At 42.7% G+C, this 22306-nt stretch overlaps 1 protein-coding gene across 7 annotated transcripts in view; it reads right to left on the bottom strand.

Moving 5' to 3' along the window:
- Positions 1 to 22306, bottom strand: part of slc8a4b (solute carrier family 8 member 4b) — an 88174-nt gene that overhangs the window by 5960 nt on the left and 59908 nt on the right. For 6 of the 7 annotated variants that reach the window (XM_047337538.1, XM_047337537.1, XM_047337541.1 and 3 more), the window contains 5 exons: positions 7126 to 7232; positions 4882 to 5006; positions 4067 to 4102; positions 3296 to 3395; positions 2611 to 2883 (listed from right to left, as the gene is read on the bottom strand). In XM_047337538.1, the coding sequence (XP_047193494.1) occupies positions 2611 to 2883; positions 3296 to 3395; positions 4067 to 4102; positions 4882 to 5006; positions 7126 to 7232 (641 nt within the window). The remainder of the gene's footprint in view (positions 1 to 2610; positions 2884 to 3295; positions 3396 to 4066; positions 4103 to 4881; positions 5007 to 7125; positions 7233 to 22306) is intronic. The other variant, XM_047337546.1, reaches the window with a different exon arrangement.

Below are 22306 nucleotides of genomic sequence, written 5' to 3'. Positions count from 1 at the left end.
TTGATGTCATAGGCAGAGTCATGCAAGGAGAGCAGGCTGAGCTTATGAGGGAAAGCTATTTTAGCTTAATGAGATCAGCTTTTATTGTGAAAGGAGTCAAAAAAATGTGGGGCGCCGAACTAATATACGTAGGAATAACTGAAAACTTGCTTATCAATATGAAGACAAACTAAAGCCAACTGAACATTTAGTCAAGCTGCAGAGGTGTTCTATTTCAATGCAATTCTATTTCAATGCAATTTACACCTTTGCCACCTCCATTGTACAGGTTGCCCTGCTAACTGTAGTTTCCTACACAATTACTAAAAACAGCCAATCATGCGTAATCATACTTACAAACATCAGAATACCTGCAAATTTTCCTTTCAGTTAAATTCGGTTGATTTATGATTACTTTGCATTATTATTCCGGAAATGAAACAAACAGATCTAACTCATTGCTGGAAGACTCGTACCTTCCTGGAATCTGTACTTGTATTTTGGCATCAGCCTTTGATAGAACAGATGTAATAAATTCTGGTAAAATACTGTACATGAGAGGAGACATTGGATTAAGAAAAAAGGCCGAGACTCGACAACTGAGTTGGCAGGGCACACCAGGGAAACAGCTGCCAGTTATTGTGCGCCCGTCTCGGCTTATTTCTATTTTTAGAAAAGCTGGTGAGATGAGTCTCAATTCTCATTTGAATGTCAGCGAGATGAGTCCAAATTCATGAAAAATATCCACCAATTTTGGGTGGGTGGTGAGGGGATGAACTGCAATCGTGTTGGTGACGGAGCACACAAAAGAAATGAAGAGACGCACGCGAACATGAGGCACACGAGCTTGTGGGTTTGAACGTGAGAGATTAAAACTGCAACCGGGGACTCAGAAGATCATGGCCAAATTTAGCAACACGCAGCATCGCAGTTTTTCCTCTTTACAAATAACCGCTTAAACAGACGGGAACATTCAGCAGCCCAGAGCCTCCGATCAGCATGTGCCTCTAATTGCCTGAATCTGCAAATCTGGTGTAAACTGGCCCGGTTATCCTCGAGCGCGTCTCCGACGTAATAATGCTGAAATGCTTTTATAATTCTGGAGGAGGGCTCAGAGAGAGGAGAAGGGGCGCCTGCACATTGGAGACCGGGAAGCAAAACAACTTTTAAGGAGATCACAATCGCACAAACACTCCTGGTGGAAGTTCTAATGTCCTGCTGGACTCGTCGCACACAAACTTCGCATCACCTTGGCACAGCAGACACATTTTCACCCGCACACCCGGGTGTGATGGAGGACACAATAGTGGAAAACACCCGCCCTAAACACAACAACCCTATGAGAGGACAGAAGAGAGCGAGAGCGAGAAGGAGAGCAAGCGTTACAGATGAGTGCGGTGGAATATAAGAGGGCAAGGGAAGAACAAATAAAGGGATCGGAGAAGAAAGAGGGAAACAGTGAATGTGAGGGAGAGAGAAGCAAAATGAAAGAGATTCAGAATAAGAAAATGGGAAAAGAAGCAACGCCAACATGTCTTGTGACGGGCCACACATTGATAATGGATATCAATACAGTATGGCTGTTGAAGGAAATGATTCAACTGAATGCTAATTCCCAGAGACCTTGCAGCGAGGCATCAAAGTCATCACGTACAAGAGTCGCAAAGGAGCTGTTTCTATAACTCCCACGGAAGAGCAACAATAAAATAGCTGACATGGGGAAAGAGGAAGGGAATTGAATTAAAGCCCTGGGACGATGCGTCTCCTCCGGGCGGGGACAGGCTCAGGCTCAGGGCTCTGATGGAGCCAGGGTTTTAAAACAGAGTCTCCGTACTGAGGCTGAGAGGAGATGGAGGAGAGAGGATCAGTCCCTGCTTATATTTGTTTACTCACTTGTCTGTCACATCAGAAGTTTGAGGAAAAATATGAATCTTCTTCCATGTTTAATGTGAACTTCCTTTTTACCCTTTTGTGCGAGGGAACTGCAAAACTGCAGCTATATGGTGCAAGTCTTTCCGTTGTTGAATGGTGGAAAAAAACATTTGGGAGAGATATCTGTGGAAACACCGTCTCAGCTTCACGCTCCAAGAAATGTCATGTTCTGTGGTGACACCCGATAAGGCTACGCTATGGGCCGGTAGCCTGCAAATGTCGATATGTGAAGTGTGTCACTGTTTGCAGAAAACCTACTCTAAAACATCTGTCCCCCTTACAACACTGAACATATAGGACGCAGCGTTAACAAGCTTAGCTTGGATCACTGAAACTTTCTATCTCTGACATGCATCTTTTGCTCATGTTATTTCAACACCTGTTGAGACCTGGTAAGTCCGTCAAGTTTGTTGTTTTCTATGGATTTGCCATGTAACCTTAACCTTAACCCTTTACAAGCTCATCAACCATGCGTTGGTGTGTAAAATAAACCCCCACAATGCTCTGGGGTGAAAAGTATTTGTGGCGTACCTTCTGTCACTGGTACATGCGTTACTTTAGGAAACTGTCGATCTGGTCTTATTTTACAGATACGACATAGTTCGTCATAGGAGTTGGAGGACTTATTGTTGTCAGAATGCAAATCAAAACAAACCAATAAAATATACATTCATACTGTGCACTGAAATAATCAGTCACCTGGCACTGATGTCCCCAGGGCCACGAACACCACAGCGGTCACAGAATCCTTCAGGCCTATCGTGCAGCCAAAGTGTGACGCCAGATCGCCGGTGACTGCCGTCAGGACGCCGATGAGCGATATGGAGACAATGAAGCAGGCCCAGCCGTTCCAGTACTCGGTGGGGGGAACGAAGGCGAACAGGACCTTCCAGAAGACGGTGAGGAAGTGCATGATGTAGTCGAAGCAGGACGGCAGCCGCTCCTCGCCACTCTCCTCCTCGTCGTCGTCTCCTTTCAGGTGCGCCAAGAGGAGGATGGCAAATGAAGAGCAGTGGGATGAGGAAGAGACAGTGGAGCGGATAGAAAAAGTAGAGTAAGGACGACAGAACTGGTGGAGACATCATTTTAACTTCAACGAGAATTCATCGCAAAGTAGTAAAAGCTCGCAGATTAAAGAAATAGTTCAACATTTAGGGAAATATGAGATGAGAGTGATATCGCTCATATCTGTCTGCTAATGAAAGGGCTATAGCCAGGAGGTGAGGAACTTAATTTAGTGTTAAGGCTACAGTTAAACAGTATTATTTATAAAGGAACAGATATGGGAGTTGTAATTTACTAATCAACCTCTTGTCCAGAAAACTAAACAGGAGGACTAAAGAAAATATTTTGTTCTAATGTAGTTTTAAGTGAATAGTTTTACCTGCACTGACAGTAACGGCACTGACAAACTGCTCCCTCCAGCTGCTGCTTCCCACCACCAAGGCCAGGTTTGTCTTCTTGATCAGCTTATCTACCGTACTCTGTGCACACACATGCGCGCACGCATCAGAAACACACGCACGCAGACACGCAAACATGCAAGTGGATTCAGACCAGGCAGAGCAGGGAAGAAAAACCCTTGGGGTTAATTCACTCGCAGCCACACAGAGAGGGGGAAATGCTGATTTCAAGCCCTTCAATTAGCTTTCATGTTTCAAAGATACATTTGAAAAAAGGGCAGTATTTCATTACGCAGAGTTCGAGGTATAGGATGCGCTAAATAATACGATGCTGTGAAATTTGTAAGTTCCACTGATGCTCCCCGTGAAATCTAGGCAAAGCCGTCAGGGCAGAGGGCTGGGTTTTGTGTTTTAAAGCAGCGAGGAAGGGGAGCGATAAAAGATGTTGATGCAAAACAGCTTCCAGCAGCTATGGAGCATCGCACCAGCACTCATTATCATAACTCAGCTGACAGGACGAGAAAATCCTGCATGGTTTCCAATCTAATAAGTGAAAAGGCTCCATATAAACAACCCCCCCCCAACAACATATGCTGTATATCAGCATTTTCAATAAGAGAAATACAGGCGACAATTAAGGATTCATAGATTGGGATAGGAGGCATCACAACATGTCATGTATTGTCCAGTGGCAGACTGAAAAATTAGCATGGCATGCAAAGGCAAACTGAAGAGAGAGAAAGATGGATAACCTTTTCAGCACGTCTAATAAGCGTATTAACTGCTTTCTGCATACGCGCGCACACACACACACATACCAAATGACACAAATGGACATATGAGCAAATTAAATGAAATACAGTGTGACTGAGTACATTTTGAGACAAAAACAAAATCACAGATTACAGGCAAAAAGCAAAGTGATGAAAGCTGAACATAGACAGATCTAGCTGGGCCTCTTGTGCTGCCCATTAAAAATGCCAAGTAGCAACTGTCAAATGGCAAAATTACAAACCGATCAAATTTGAAAACGCATCCCTTTGATACTACATTCATTAACTGACTAAGCCAATATAGATTCTAATTTGCTGGATGAATGGTCGCCTGTAGCAGCAACCTTCCCTCCTACTGTATAAGGCCTGTTGTGTACTGGAACACGTTGACAGCTCTCTCTGAATTAATTGCTTATTGTCTCCCATCATAATGACAGGCATCTCATTAGAGACTCCATCACAAGCACAAAGTCAATCCTTCATCCTCCCGACTGGACCAGCTGACATTTACTTTCAGTCATTTTACATCTGATTTGCATTTAAAGTCGTTTTTTTCAACTGATTATTATTGTTAACCAGACTGCTACAGTTTTTCATCAAGCTGATATATTCTGAGCACTTTCTGAGGTACAAAATTAAGACTCACATGCATGTTCTGAACTGAAATGTAGCAGTACAGTATGTGCAGAAACACACACACACACACACACACACACACACACACACACACACACACACACACACACACACACACACACACACACACACACACACACACACACACACACACTTACCTTAAACTCGTAGGACTCTTCAATGACCACTTCTACTTGTGTGTGTTCACCCAGACTGGGACAGCCCATCTTAGCCACCTCTTCGTCCTCTGCTCCCACCAATGGCTTGTTCTCATTGGAGTCGCCTGGGAGACCACAGAAGTCATACCAAATTAACTTTCAGGAATGAAAAAATGAAAACGCAACTTCTCTTTCCCACTTATTCACTTTACTTTTCTATGATCAATGCAGGGGCTCTGGCTCTGGATTTCATTTTAGAAAATATATGTAATCAGTTGCTAATGCTTAATATTCAAATACTGATGTTCCACATGGGAATCCAAGCTATCAAGCATCCCATGCTTTTATAAACATGCATCCACTAAGAATTTTATGACTTTGTCGCATGAAACGACCCTTCCATAAGTCTTCCTCACTCACTCTCCACGCTCGGCGACAGTCTCTAATTGAGTCAGCTGTTATCAGTGCAGACCAGCTGCAAGTGAAAACAGTACAGTATGTCGTACAGTGTGCGTGCAGTTGAGTCTGTATGTGTGTGTGTGTGCACGTAAATGTCAGTCCACTAGCTCTGTGACAGTGTCATAAAACTAATTATATTTCTTCTGTAATGAAACATGCCCCAGGCTGTTGACACTTGATGTCTGACATGCGGAGTGTGGCCCCTAACACCATCAGGAAGAGAGTCCGTGTTAGTCGGCGAGGGAAAAAGATAAAACAAAATAATTGCCGACCACAGCGGAGGGTGCGGTTTCAATCCCAGTCTGAAGCTGGAGCGTCCATCTAAAACAGCCACTACTGGTCACGAGAAGGAACCGGATAAAGGGGATTGTATCTTTGTGAAGAACCTCTCCTGCTTGACTGGTGCACCCGGAAGAATGGGCTGTGGCGTGAACCTTCATTTTAGCACGTTAACAGAAGTGGCTGGCATCTTCATGTCTATTGGAACAAGCACTCAGCTGTTCACTGCCTACAGAGGTCAACAGTGGCATCTGACAATGAGAAGGAGCCCATTTGAAGGCTCACTACTCGTTCTGCGAGGCTGCATAGGCAACATGCAAACACTCTCACTGTCATGTTAGTGTGGTGACCTTTTCTAACTAGCTCTAAACACAAAGTGCAGTTGAGGCGGAGAGGGATGTCATTGGTTCTGCAGATATGAACCAAAGTTTTGGGCAAAGTGAAAATTTGACCAGAAGATGACACCAGGTGAAAATGTATTAGTTATAATGCACCCTGAAGGACTGAATGTCATATCCCAAATTCCATGGCAGTCCATTCAAGACTGTTCAAGACTAGAGACTGTGACCTATGCATCATGTACATGTTATGCTTCATCCTCTTGAATGACCAACCCAGACTAGAGCCACGTCACAACCAAAACTTAAAAGAGACATATGGTACTGTATTGTGCCAATTTGCCAAATATCTTTAAAGGGCTGAATAGTTCAAAATTAATAAATGAATGAAAAATAAAGAGGAAAAAAGAATCCAATAATTCATCTACCCGCAGCCCCTCAGATATACTGACACCACATTGAGGTAAAACCTGCCACAGATTAGCGGTCTGCCTGCTGTAATGAGACTTTTTAAATTACAACTAAAGCTTTCTACATTCTTAAGTAAAATGTTGGAGGGCTTAAAAGTTTTAGATTCGGGAATTTCCAAGTTCTTTTCAGTAGCTATGCAGCTTAAAAAATATGACAGAGCAGAGCTGCCTCTGGGAAAAGGAACTTTGTTCTATCTGCTCCTCTTGCTGCTTAGCTCAGTGAAATCTTTACAGTAATGACCCCGGACCACAATGAGAGTTCAAAACAACATCTGGCTATTTATATGCCGTACATAACTAAATTATGTAAAGTGTATGGCAATTAAGTGGACCAAGTACTGACTGGGACAGGTTATTATTCATGTGAGGCTGTTGTCATATGTTGTCAAATCCAAAAGAATGTGGTCATATCCAAAAGAATGTGGTCATATCCAAAAGAATGTGGTCATATCCAAAACCTCAAAGCTCGAGCCTGGTACCAGTGGTTCAAATTAAAAGCTGATCGGAGGCTTCAGAAAATCAATGCAGGTCTCGCCCTGTCTATAAGAGATAGGTGTGTAGGAGGCCTAAGACTCTGGTGGCAAAGCTTAACAAAAAAGACTCCATTCTGTCTGTCACGCCCTGCTTGTTCCTGTTCCCCCTGATATTCTCCTTGAACAACCGCCACAAACACACAGCGTAAAGGCAGACGGACCCACCGTGTTTCTGTCCTATCTCCAACAGAACTGGCTCCCCCAGCTCGATGGTGAAAGTCTTGTTCTTCTCATACTCTTCATCATCAATGATCTTCACCTTGACGATCTTCCTGTTGAAAAGAGGAGAGACGGATGAGCCTGAGTGTTTTCCGGACACTGTGTCTCGCGCAGTCCATTAAAACTCAACTCGGAAATTTAAACCCCCCCTCACCGCGTAATTAGACGCGTGAGGTCATTTCTGCCGCCCAGACACAAAACACAGCATCATGGGTTGAGACTGGCACGCGATGAAATGTGCACCCCTCAGTTTTCTCATGCAGGAGACGATAAGGAGCCTCTGCGATGATGAAGGCTGAAGCCCTCGGCGGCATGGCTCAGTGAGGCACTGCACGAGGCTGCTAATTTGTCACGAGCTGACAGTGATGCAATGCACAGCTCAGCCACTGTTGAGACATTTGCAATAAGGTGTACCAAGGGGAGAGACCCAAAATGCAGCGCAGAGAGTTTTGAGGGGAAGCGTGTCACCCCCACACCTTAATAAGTATGTGTGTGTGTGGGGGGGGGGGGGGGGGGGGGGGGAATCAAGTTCGTTATCAACTGTGTCAGCATATTTAGAGATAGAATATGATTTGACGTCCGTGGAGATTCTCATTCATCCAGGTGTTGAATCAGGACAACCAAGTCCATGGACAACTGCAGTTGCTCCTGATTGGACACCCTCGTGAATATGCTTTCATTTGAACTTTGTTATACAAATCTACAGTAATATCAAAAAGCATGGACAAATGATCAGTAGATACAGTATGACATTCTTGTCATACTGCATATTAGTTATGTCGCTTAGACAAAAGCTCAATTGCAAACAGTGTGAAGAAAGGTGACTGCTGCCTTTAATACATTGTTGTATTTTGTATTATTTGGACTTCCTGAGTCTCACTTAGGTCCATTGTGGGTATGTTTTCCTTCTACATAGAGCCAGGGTTGTAAATCATTAAAATAATGCAAGGTTTACATCATGTTTGCTGGCTTGTTGTCCTCTTTGCTGTCTTTGCACAGCAGGTTGTTGCAAAAGAGCGGCACACTTTCAGAAACATTGCTCCATAGCGCCACTACTGGACAAAATCTGCATTGATTTTGAATTCAAATTTTATATTGGTATTTTTTGTTATTGACAGACTAAAATATAATAACAAAAAGAAGAAAAAAGTAGAACATGCTGAAGCCAGCAGTATATTTACTCTGGTTATATGTTAGAGTATTTCATGATACTATAAGTGTCATGAAATATACACGATTATGACGGAACAATATTGTGGACAATACACTGACTGCACTTCAACTAGCTTAGAATCATTTTTTTTGTGACATAAAGGTAGTGCACACATGTAATTCTACATATTAATTCATTGTCTGATATTATGTGTAGTAAAAGGAAAGGATCTGATCAGAAATTCCATAATAATTCTGCAACACTCCCAATTTCAAAATGTTCATTGCAAATGCACATGATACATAGCGTCGGGGCCTCTGGGTGATTCATTAGTCTGGTCTCTTTCTAGCCTGTTTCACCCCAAACTTATCATTCTGACTGCAACACTCCATCTGTATCTGACAGACAGAGGAGGAGGAGCATGTGTTCATTTCCACCTGGTTGTGTCATCATATGCTTCACTGTCAGCCATGTTGACTCTGACGGTGCAAATAAGCTTTGGTTGAACAGAGAAAAACAGGAGGGAGAGATGGAGGGAGGGGAGCAAACCTGGGAGGATGGAGAGAGGGATGTGAGTGATGGAGGTGTAGAGAAGTGGAAGCACATCGTTTTCATTTGTGAGCTGTCACAGCAACAGTGGATAAAACTGGCTGGATGTTCTATTTCCAGCGCCACACATCAGCTCTCCACAGTGTTGCAAAAGATATAAAAATATTGTTTAGTCAGATGTGAAACAGGAGAGAAGAAAACACTTTGCAAACTACATGCAAACCCATTTAAAAAGAGGAGGAGAGATGAAATATGTATCATGGTTTGTATCTCTCAGCTGCCGTTTTGGATTCAATCGTTTCCAGTCATCTGCCTGTATTCATCTTAACTAACAATATACTGTAAAACTGAGTTCATAGAAAATGAATTGAACATAAATGAATCATGGGATTAATGATTGGCTAGACTAGTACTCCAAACTAAAAGAGTTTGGAGGAGACAGTCTTTCCAAAAATAGTGTTAAGTATTAAGTAAGTTTCTGCATGCGTTTTAACATACATCGCTGCTACCGTCCAACCTAGCACTGAGCATTAAGGCCAAGGGACAGGTATTGCTGGAGTCGTGGACACAATCAAAGTTAATGCCAACATTCGAGATATGTCCTGCTCTTAACTGAATTTGGGGGACTATAGCAACCCCAGCCAATGTTACCAGAGGTAGTGTAAATATCTTTGTGTGTGTGTGTGTGTGTGCGCTAATCCAGAGTCAGTTTGGTAGGATTTGGGTTTAAATAAATGATTTAAAATAAGGATTAGTATTCATAGATATTATTCATGTTAGATAGGTCTAACCAGCGGAACAGCAACCCTGGTGTAGATGGTGATAAAGACAGATTAGAGAGGAGGAGGAGGACGAGAGAGGAAAAGAGAGAGAGAAGAGGAAACGGGGGGTTTGGGGACAAAAAGAAAAAAGGCATGCACAGAACGAGAGAGAGAGAGAGAGAAAGAGAGAGAGAGAGAGAGAGAGAGAGAGAGGAGTATGAGTAATGCACAGACTTCAGTGAGATGTGACGAGTTACGATTCAATACACAGAGTTCACTCCGGGGGACAACACACACACACACACACACACACACACACACACACACACACACACACACACACACACACACACACACACACACACACACACACACACACACACACACACACACACACACACACACACACACACACACACACACACACACACACACACACGCTTTTCATATTGCACATCGTACTCATTACACAGATTGTGGTTTGTATGAACAGCCAGCCACCCCCACATGTAGTCATGCTTCACTGGTGATACAAAAAACCCACACATGAACACAAACACACAAACAAATTCAACTGAATGTACACACAAATGTGTTCCAACTAAGGCTTGCGGGATTCATTACCTTATGTATGAGCTAATCTAGCCAATTTACACATTACAGACGGAACACACGCTCATACACACACTGTCACACTCACTGTGGAGCTTTCATTATTCATAGTTGGCGCTGGCTGTGGCAGCATCTGTGCTCCCTTCTCTCCATCTCCGTCTCGTTCCTCCTTACGTCTCTTTTGGGCCCCGTCTCTCGTCTCTCAATCATTTTTCTATTCATCACATCAACTAAAAATCTTTCTTTCACTTTTTTTTCTTTTAGTCATACAGGCTCACAGGCGAGGGCATGGATTAGGCCTTCAACTTCAACCAAAGTCATCAGGACACATTCTGTAGGACTATGAATGTCGGTGTAAAATGCCTGTACCAGAGTCTTGGAAGCAACCATCGGAAACCATCCTGACATTGTCCATCCAGAGCCGTGCCGTTCGCGTGGCTAAAGATAACAACCCAGCCTTCTATATACTGAAGGTGAAGTCTCCGCCGGTGGTATGGTCAACAATTTCACTACAGATCCTCAACAACTACACCACTATCCATAGACGGAACAGGTGTCCAATCAGAGACAAGATGCCCCCATTATTATTTCAGAATTGGACATGCACCGCTCCTTCCCACAAATTTGTGAAATCCGATGACATTCATTATCCATAGAACTGCCTTAGCATCCCACAGAACAACCACCTAACAAATTGCAGACTGTAACCCCGTCACTCTATTGAATTCATGCTGTTCTTCCTGCAGATATAATCCGAAATGCAACACATCACGTCACTTCCCTCCCACCTTGAGTCTGTACTCTCTCTCTGTCTCGCCGTCGCTCTATATTTCTACCTTGTTACTTTTTGACACCTGCTCCCCAGGAAGGTCCTGTGTCAGGCAGTAGCCTCAGTGCCCTGGTCTGTCAACAGACGGACACCAAACACACGGAACACACACACCGACTTCAGTGAAAACCGAACTTGCACTGCCAGAAATAGAGACCGTGACACACAAAGAACAAAAGCAGTGACAAAGTGAAAAAGGGCAACAAAGGATGATTGAAAAGCCCCTAAGAGAATCAAGTCGGCTGTAAATTAGATTGATGGATAAGTTTCGTATTCCTGCTGTGTGTGCGTGTGCGTGTGTGTGTGTGTGTGTGTGTGCGTGTGTGTTTGCATGTGGCTTTAAACTTTTTACAGACGTGAATGACTGAGCGACAGTTGATTTGATTAGTCGTGACCTCATCGCATTACTTAATGGACAAAACCTCTCTTCACATCTCAGTCTCCATTGCTTTCCATTTGCTTCTGGCTCCAGCTCTACTTTTGATTTACGACCACTAGGAGCCCTGTGTTAATGTGTGCCCACCATATTTTTAGGCTCACACCGAGTGTGTGTGTGTGTGTGTGTGAGCGAGAGAGAGAGAGAGAGAGAGAGAGAGGGAGGGAGAGAGATCATCTCAGAAAACCACAGCAGCAAACAATTCATTTTCTTGAGTGAGGTATATATATATATATATATATATATATATACACACACACACTTCAGTTTTGCCATTTCTGCTTCTAGCTGAAGCACTAACTCACACGCACAGAGCGACTTGTGATAGAATTGCTGCGACAGAAGATTTGGGGTGAAAATAGAACAGTGTAGAGGTCAGAGATCAGCAAGCAATTCGTTGTTTGCTGTTTCGTCATAAGTGCAAATGTATATACATATATACACTATTCCCTTGGAAAAGTCATACTCTTCTTCTATGACACTTGTTTTTGGTTAGTGTGTTTTGGCTTTGTAGGTCAGTGAAACCAATGACATTTAATTTACTTTTACATGGATGATAGAGATATATATGGATTCACATCAATGTACTTAAACTCAAGTCAAATACCTTGTTTGAACTTGAAGTTTTTTAATTAACTGTAAGGCTGAACACCTAATTTCTACAGTTACTACTGTCACCATTTATCACTGTGAAAACTGCTGACATTAGAGTCAGTGGGATTTCTGAGCGACAGAAGCTTTTTAGTATTTAGAGATAACAAAGTGAAAAATGGCAAAAATTACAATATAAAGATAAAAATATGAAAATATGTCAAAATATAGAGCCGTATGTGATCGAGTGATGCGAGTCTGGCTGAATCTTTCTTCTTCGTCATGCACACACACACACACACACACACACACACACACACACACACACACACACACGCACACACACGCACACACACGCACACACGCACACACACGCACACACGCACACACACACACACGCACACGCACACACGCACACACGCACACAAGCACAAAGCTACAGGAGCAGGTAGGCTCTAATCCTCTATTCAGCTCTTCGTGTCCGAGCGGAGGCAACACACAAAACAATTTGAGGAAGGCCAACAGAGAGAGCGAGCGAGATAAAAAAAAGCTCTTAAGGGGAGAGATATTACCCCTCTTAATCATATCATGGAACGCATAATGAGAAACCGCACAAAACACACACTCGGTGTCACCCACAAACACACTGGAGCCGAGAGAGGTCTCCTGCTGTGGTGTGTAATAAAGTTGTGTCTCTGGCGTGTGTGTGGGAAGACGGAGACGGATAGGTGAGGGTGAGGAAGAGGGACAGAGTGAGATATGAACATAAGAGGATTAGGATGTGACAGAGGGGAAAGAGGGCAAGAGGATAAAGGATGAGGAACATGAGGAAGGGAGGGAAACATGTCAACAGAGGGGAGGGTTTCGCTTAAACAGCAAATATTTTCAGGGGTAAAGGTGGCCCACGGATGACACTCTCTGGTTTCAAACCAGGAGGGGTTCATACGTGCACAATCTCGCCCCTTATGATTCCACTGTGCTCCAAATGAAATTTCTATGTTTCTTTGAGGCATGCGTCACATGCATTTTGGGGACCAACCTACCAAAGCTGATAGCCCAGCTGGCTTTTGTTTAACCGGAGCAGCTGACACAGATGGCGTCCGCTCAGCTCCAAAATATCTGACGGATGTTCACAGACAATCAAAGTCTGGAGGTGAGACGTGGATCCCAAATGACAGAACATGCCAATGAACATTTAATGCAAGAAACGTATCATCAAACAGCCAGAAAGGATCAATTTAAAGACAATTGGTGAACCATCTGCTTTTACAAAAAGAGGGCAATATGTCCATGACAAAAATGAAAGGCAGAATATTCAGTTTCTTCTTAACAGGGCGAGTTAAATCGCGAGGTTTCTGAAATGAATTTTTTGACTTTCTGCCCGTATGACTGAGGAACATATCAGGGTTAATCTTTGCGAAGGGTATAAATGTTTATTTGTTGCTCACAATATTCAAACGTTACCAATACTAGTAACTCATTTCTGGTTGAAACCGTCTAAACAATAGAGTTCATTATCTAAGTAATATATTTTGTGTTTTAAAAAAAAGCACACAATGCTATCTTGTTTGCAAAACCACAGCGAACAACAAATGTTCATGAAGTTTTGAACATACAATATGATCGAATAATGTGTGACAAATCCATCTGGGGTATGAAAGTGATGCTCAGACAATACGTGTGTGAAAAACCCTGCGCTGAGCTGTAACCCAGTTGCTGCACAAGAGGCTTCCTCTGTAGCAACACAAGTCCCGCTTCACACCATCTAACAGCATGGAAACACAGGAGAGTGACATGGGAGAACTTCCATTTTGAGAAAACAATCTTTGGGCTCTGCACTCGACTCTCCGTTGGCATCGGGGAAGGAGAGGGCAATAGAAGAATGACAGATGAAAGGGAGGGAGAGAGCTTGATAGAATCTGATGGGTGATACAGTATGGAGGACGTATGGTTGGCATGGAAACCATGGAGACAGGCAAACACATCACCCACACATATGCATGCACAGACATACATTATACACAAACGCACACGTCACAGTCGCTTATACACCTCATATATTGTACATGCTTAAGTGTGTCTTCAGATCAGCCTTGGATAGCATAGTACACACACAGAGTACATGCATGCTAATGCCTTCCTATCTGTATTACGTTGTGTAGGATTAAGCTATGTCACAAATCACACACACACACACACACACACACACACACACACACACACACACACACACACACACACACACACACACACACACACACACACACACACACACACACACACACACACACACACACACACACACACACACACACACACGATGCATGATGTACTGTAATCCAGAGGAGCTACTGTACTGATATCCTCCGGGAATAGAGGAGGGGAAAAATCGGGATGCAGGAGAATACGATCAAGAATTGACAGCAAGAAGTGTCAAGTGCAAATGGGGGGGAAAGACTGACAGTAAAAAGAGGCTAGAAGATGAGAGGCTCACAGGAGAAGAAAGAGAAAGAAGAAGAGAAGCTGGGAAAATGGCAGGGGGTAAGAAAGAAGTAATCGGATAGAAAGGGAAATAGAATGAGGTATGGAGTGGGAAGAAGGGGAAGGAGGAAAGGAAGAGGAGAGAACGAGTGATTATGATGAGAAACGGGGGATGGGGTTGATCCAAAGCGGTGCCCACATGGAGGTTGGAGTCAGCGGAAAAAGCATGTAAGCACCACTGTGACTTCTCCCATCGGGTTAAAAGTGGAATAGAACAGAGAGGAGCTGACGCACACAGTTTACATTGAATGTGCATCACACACATTCACAGTGGCAGCGGTACAGCACGCAATCTGCACAAGTGACTGTGCGCAATCTGCATGTGCATCACACGCATTTACTTCTGCTTCGATCAAGATCTATCCCCCGCAACTTCTCTGCCTCTCCTCCTTTATCAATTCATACTCAAACGTGCTTCATTTGCATGACCCGGTATTGGGTGTTGCGAAAAGATGACAAACATGTGACTCCTTATTGGATTTACATGGGAGATATTTCTGGTGGCCCATTTTGATAGATATATTGCTCTGATATGTTTTGATTTAGATGAGGAAGAGTGAAGATGTGCTGATTTATGTGCCCATATCGGGAACGCTGCGAACCCCCACCACTCTCTCTGCCTCTGTCGTGTGTGATGTCTCTCGGTGAGGGTCTCATGAGGAAAAGACTGCACTTAACGGTTTTCAAAGGGAGCACAAAAACACATTTCGCAGGAATGCATCATCAACACTTCATATACAATTGGTCAGAATTGGACTCACTCTCGCAGTGTGGGGAGACAGGAATGAGAGAACATTTGAGGCTCGGACAGACACTGCCACTTTTTCATGGTAGTTTGCCCTCCTTGCGCAATTTGAGTCCGTTCAGAAAGCGAGTGAGGCATATATCAGGATCCCAGTGTGGCAGTGCCACGGGTTTTTGGGGGTAGAGAGGAATCACAGATTGCCGTTCGCCTCCAAAGGGATTCGGCCGACTTCATGAGAGCGCACGAATCCGCAAATCAGCTGAGAGTCTTTTTGATGTGGCTAGTTCCTCATGGGTCAGGGGTTTGACCGATCAGTTTGACTTTACGTAACGGTTTATGTAACGGCTTGTGTTGTCAGCCATGTTGCATCCATCCCAGGAAGAACCGGAGCGTAGTTCAGCCCTGGAATATGGTCGAGTATGGAGAAAGGGACGAGAAACTTTCACGTGAACAGTATCAACTACTGTGGCGTGATAGAATCATCGTTATTACTTCATAATTCAGTTTGTCCCTCAGACACCAAAAGCAGTGAGTGAAAATTAAGACCCTTTAAGAGTCTAGATAAACTAAATAGTAATAGGCTTTGCAGCTGCTGTGCAGTTTTAGATTCTCTAATGCTTTACATTTTCCTGCATTTTTCAGAAAAAGGAAACAACAATACCTAATTTGGGCATTTTTTAATTTTTATTAAATGTACAATTCCACTAGACTACACAACTATGAATAGTTCATATAATTAATCCCAGACTCTTTAGCCTGACAATGTTTCAACCTGTCATTAGGCAGTTGCCATGGTGATGACCAAGATGCATAATAACCACCCTGCTCTCTCCGTGTTGCTGTTGTGTTTTAGAAGACGTCCTTTAAACCTCACGTCTGCCAGTTCCACAGAGATGCCAAGAGACATGGATGGATGGAAATGAGCACGAGAAGGGAAAAAGGGGGGTTTGGGAGGGAAAAAAAAGAAAATTGAGACAAACAGTATGGAAATACAAAACAGAAATAAAGAAGCAAGCCGACGAATGTAAGGATGAAAGATGGATGAGTCAATAGGTACCAACAGATGAAGAGATTACAGCCAAAGCGAGTGAAATGCAAGGTGGGGGAAATATGTCCAAAGAAACTAAAGACGAGAGAGAGAGAAAAAAATGAATGAGTAAAAAGAATGACAGACATTATTTTATCTAAACCACTCGTTATTCCTCCTCCATCTTTATCATGGCTGAAATAAATGATGAAAAACAGGCAGCGTTGAAGACAAAGACAAGATAGATGAGTGACAGGCACTCGTCCTTCCTCCTCTTCTGTTATCATCCCGTTCTCTTACTCCCCATCCCCTCTCGCTCTTTCTCTCTCGTCTTGTCTGTTCTCATGTATGTTTCAATGCTTGTCATCACATATTAATGTTGTGGTCAAGTAAGGGGCTGCCAAAGAGATCCGTGAATCTGTTCCACCATAACCGAATTGTTCACTTTACTTCATACAGTTTTCATGTAATTGTTACGATGAAATTTTCATTAAAGTGTACTGAGGTGAATAATGTTTCTTATCTTATCAATCTTTCAACATAAAGTTAACAATGCTTGTTGTGTTTTTGCATCACAGTGAAGATTTCTTTACACGCTCCAATGTTTCCAATCTGTGTCAGTAAATTTATGAATACCAACTAATTGTGCTGGAAGCCGGGTTTTACAGTGAGCATGAAAGCAAAAGCTCTTTTGCTTAAACCGGAAGTCGATGACTGGAACGCACTTTGAATCATGGGTAAGGAAAGTACCAAGTCAGGAAAAAGGTGGATTGTGCGTTATTTATAGTACTTAACTGATTAAACACTAAACCTCCACATAACTTCACTATTGAAATAATGACGGCCTTTTAATTGAAAATGTATTTTGACACATAGATCCTCTTTGGGGTCAAACTTGGTAATAAAACACAACCCTTCTCAAAGCCATCATCACTTAGTTAGAATGTAATGTACAATTTGTCAGGTCTCTTAGCGGTGCATATATTTGAACACATTTTCAATTCAATTAGAACAAATCACTTGAGTTTTGGGGCCATAGGGCCACAGTTGGCAATCCAGTTGTAGGTCACTAGAATTGAATATAAAGTCCAGTGGGTTGAGACAACATCTGGCAGCACTGCGTGAGTTTTGTACTGGCTGACCCACTGGTGGACTGATGCTGGAGAACGAAGGTGATTAGTCAGGGTCCTCACAAATATCGACATTCTGCTTGAATAGCACCTGGGTTTGATGGATCGACATCAGCAGGTCAAGGTGAGAGCCTTTAAACAGTGCCCACACACAAACACACACACACATATATATATATATATATAAACACATATACACACACACACACACACACACATATATATATATTTTCATGCCAACCGCTGGCAAGGCTGCATGTGGACGACGGCCAAAGGCCTTCACTCACACGCCCTGACTCTCTCCCTGCCCCTGCCACAGTAGGAATTACCACCCCTCTATTTACAGCCCCTCCATCTCCCTCACTCATCCCTCTTCCCCCTTCCCTCCACTAATCTCTCTATCCACCACCCAGGGTGCCAACACTTGGCCTCACCAAATGTGAGCCATTCTCCTCATCCGTCTTCCCCTCTATATACTCTTCCTCCTGCCCCCATTTGTTTCACTTCGCTCCCCTCTGGTGATTATTTGCTCCTGTTCTCTCTCTTCCCACCTCCACCTGCCCTTTCCTCACCCATCTGTCTCCCCTCCCCGACTCTGCCTGCGTCTGTCTTTCTGCCCCCCCCCCCCTCTGGACCCATTCATCTTCCTCCGACACCTTCACTCTCGTCCCGTGTCCCCTCCATCCATCTTTCTTTGTCTTTTATCCATCACTCTCAAGTGTGTTTATAACCTGGAGATTGTGAGAGAGTTTCTCCCTTTTTTGTCATTGACCATCAGGGAACATCAGAGTGATGAAGTCGAGTGAGCCACAAAGAATATCAGTGTGCACCAAGTGATAGTAAACGTGAATTATATTAGTTGTTGCTACTGATGTTTTAACTAAGTGTTTTATACTTGGTTACATGTGGGTTGTCCCTTTTTAACCCATTTAGCGGGAAACAACATTGCAAAAACATCAATTTATATATTTTCCCATAAATTATTAGGGTCTAACTATTGTAATGCATTTAAGGGGTTATACACATTAAAAATAACCATTAAGATTTCATTATTGGCAACTTGGGGGCAGTAACAAATTGGCGTTAATGTCACCCTAAAATAATAAATTAGCAAACAGTTTGTTCACTTATCACTGTAGGTATCCCCTTTCACATTATACATAGGAATTTGACCCATTATTTATAGACACATTGATTAGTGCAGCTTGAAATGTTACAAGGTAAAATAAAACATTTTAGCTTTATACACTTCTTTTCTCCTTTCTTCCTGTCTTTGCGCCTCAATAACCAGCATCTCACATTTATCCTCTCTTACCGTATGTCTCATCTCTCTTTGAAATCACTCTCTTTTTACTGCCCCCCCCCCCACTCTGTCCCTTCATTTCATTTAATAGGCACTTGCAGATGAGTCTGGGCACTTTCAACCACACCCTGTAGAATATTTGTTTGTTCGTGTCCCCTCTCTCCTTCACCTGCCACTCTCCCCCTTCACAGCATCTGACTTTACAGATCGTTCAAAACGAAAGTCGTCCCCACACTCAGCTTCATAGGCAATACATTTATGGCACAATAAAGAAAAATCGATAATCACAAGCCATGCAGTTCACTAATAATTGCTTACAAAAGAGCGCACATACACTTAAAGTGTGTTTTTAAAGTCTTCCCTGTGCTGACCTTCATAAACTTTCTAGACTCCTCCAGCTCTCCCACCAGTAGACATGTTCAAACTTCTTCTGCTATTGACTTTCCCTCACAGAAACACACAGAAGGAAAAGGGAACAATACATTTAAAGTAAAGGAGGATGCAGGAGAATGCATTTTAAAGTGAAGGGTGATAAAGATGGTATGGGCAAATGATAAAGTGGTCAGTGATGCAGCGAAGGAGAGAGCAGAGGAGGTGAGAAGGAACTGATGGGTGAGCGATAAGACAGTGAGGGATGATATATCATCCTATACAATGACGAGGGAGACAGAGAAGATCTCTACAGAGATAAATACAGAAGATGAAGGATAGAGTGACAGACAGATGGACGTTGAGGAGTGAGGGGCAGATCAGGGCACGATATTAGGATGGAGATGGAGAGAGTTGGGGGAGGGTAAAGGGAGGAAGAATGATAATGAGAGAAAATAAGGGAAAATAAGGGGACAGACAGATTAAAAAGATGAGTTAAGGGTGTCAGGTGGAGGAGGAGGATGAAGAGGACGAAGGAGAAGAAGAAGAAGAAGAAGGAGAAGAAGAAGAAGAAGAAGAAGAAGTAGAAGAAGTGGAGAAGAAGAAAGTGAACTATTGCACTGGAAGGAGTACCGAGAGGGAGAGATGTGAGTTGAGATGGAGAGCTTGTGTGAGTCACATTGTCTCCTCCGCAAGCTATTAGTGATTTAATCACTCTGACATCAGTGTGTGTGTGTGTGTGTGTGTGTGTGTGTGTGTGTGTGTGTGTGTGTGTGTGTGTGTGTGTGTGTGTGTGTGTGTGTGTGTGTGTGTGTATCATACCAGATTACCCTGAGCTAGTGCAGTCAAGAACTGGCTCATCACTCTGCCACAGCAGCGTGCATTCATCATGTCAGTCGTGTTCCTCAATCTCTGGGCTCAGACCCCAAACTGGTCGTAGGGTTCCTTTGGGTGGGTCTCCACTAGACTGATGTACAGTAAGCTCTTACTAACCTACATCCTCTGTGGGACTGACATTAGCAGTGTGACAAAGCTCAAAGCGGATCTAATATCGCAGGATCGTGGTGACACTGCAGAAACACACAACATTTCAGGTCTGGTAACCCCAGCATTTAAAATGGCAACATTTTGCAGCAATTTCAATTACTTCAATGGATTATCTTACAGGTGGTAAGAATATTTAAGAGAAAAAAAATTCAACTTTGATGAACTGGGTCAAATTTGCGATGTTAAACCAACAGCATATTCTCCTCGGAGTGCCGACTACCTATCAAAAGAAGAATAAACATGAATAAATGACATCAATGAGTCTTAGATGACAAGATGGCCCGGTTAAGGTCTTTAAAACGACCACATAGGTCGTAATAAGCTGCTTGAAAACAAGGAAAATCTTGACAGTGACGCTAAATTACAGAATCACAACCAGATTTTTACGGTAAATGTCGTGTTGGGTTCTTTGCATGAATGCATGATCAGTTCCTCAAGACTGTTTTCTGCAACTTAATTTTCCTCAGAAACTGATTGGAACCTAATGGAATTATTTTAGTTATTTAAATGCCAAAGTAAAGCTATCGAATAAAAATCACTGCGAATGAAAGATTGTTGATTGACCACTGCTATTATCATCATCTGCAATCAGCACAAACTTGCTTTTCTTATTATTTTATTTAAAACATCCTTAACGTCCTTTCTCCTCAAATTAAATTTAAAAAGAACACAGTTATCTAAGCATTTATCATCTGATTGCAAAAAATGGTAAATGCAGCCTGTGTAGCAATCAAACGTTTTTCTCTTTTGTTGTTACAAGAGTTTGGTAAGATCTGCATGTGAAACGTGATAAAACTGTTGGAAAGTTGAGTTAACAGAAGAAACAAGAGAGAAACTGGAAGGGCCAGACAATTGTGTGAAATATTGTGTAAAATAAATAAGTAGATTGACACAATGTGTGCGTGTTTTCAGTCATGTGATTCACAAAAGAGAAGCTCAGAAGAGCCATTTGAGTTTGTGAACCTGAAATTAAAAAAACAAATCCATTTGTTGTAAATTTCAAGGAGAGGAATTTAAACCACATTAAATTCAGATCGTTTTCAAAGTAAAAATATTATAAAGCAAGAAAATCTGTGGTATTTGACTTTTAACACTAAGTAAACAGTTTTGAATATGTTTCATATATGACGAGAAGTCTTCTCAGCCTCCACCAAACACTTGCTAGAATAGTTCCCAAGTCAAGTCTGGTTACTAAGGGTGACCAGGCTTTTGCCAATAGGTTTGTAAAATCATTGCTTAAAACATATACTGAGGGGAAACACTTTTCTATCTGCTTTTTACTGATTTACTTTTTTTTACTCATTTTCTTTTTCTTTATCCTTCTTTTTTTGTAATCTGTTAAGATAAATGCTTTGGAAATAAAGTCTTATTTTATTATCATTATATTCCCTAGAGCAGCCTCCGCATGACATATGACATATGAGGGAAGAAGGAGGGCGCTCTTCTTTAGACATTTCCAGTCACTTCCAGTGGCAGATGGTGGAAGCAGTGGAGAACTAATTTAAAAAAACACTTCCCACATGTTTATCCTCCTAGAAAGAAAAAAAAGGAAACAGCAAACCCAGACAAAACATTGGATTCATGGCAAACCAAGGTTTTCTCTCTTCTTTTTTTTCATAAGAATTTGCAGTGGTGTGAAACAGAGGCCACTAGTCACTGCAAACAGGCCACATTTGTTAAGGAACAATTCCAGGATAGTATAGTACTTCATGAATTTATAAAGGGCCGACCATGTTGTAAGCCCAACCCTCTGCAGTACATTATTGTCCGATGTTTGTCTCACATCAGAGAAGGGATGGATTCTTTTTTTTTGCCACGGCCTGACCGAGAATCGAACCCCGACCACGAATACCAAAGCCGGTGGTGTAACCCACTAAGCCATACCAGCTGCAGCAGCAGTAGCAGGTGATTCAGTCAGTCTGTTTAAAAACTAAGACTGAATAAATGAAAAAGTGGCACCTCGGCTGACCCACCCCGAAGCTTCTACCGCAGCCTCATTGGTCAATGGAGCCGGCGCTGAGGCCTTTAATGTGG

Source organism: Scophthalmus maximus, chromosome 2 (genome assembly GCF_022379125.1).
Source record: "Scophthalmus maximus strain ysfricsl-2021 chromosome 2, ASM2237912v1, whole genome shotgun sequence".
In the NCBI taxonomy this organism is placed as follows: Eukaryota; Metazoa; Chordata; class Actinopteri; order Pleuronectiformes; family Scophthalmidae; genus Scophthalmus; species Scophthalmus maximus.
This window is presented reverse-complemented; position numbering and strand designations above follow the sequence as displayed.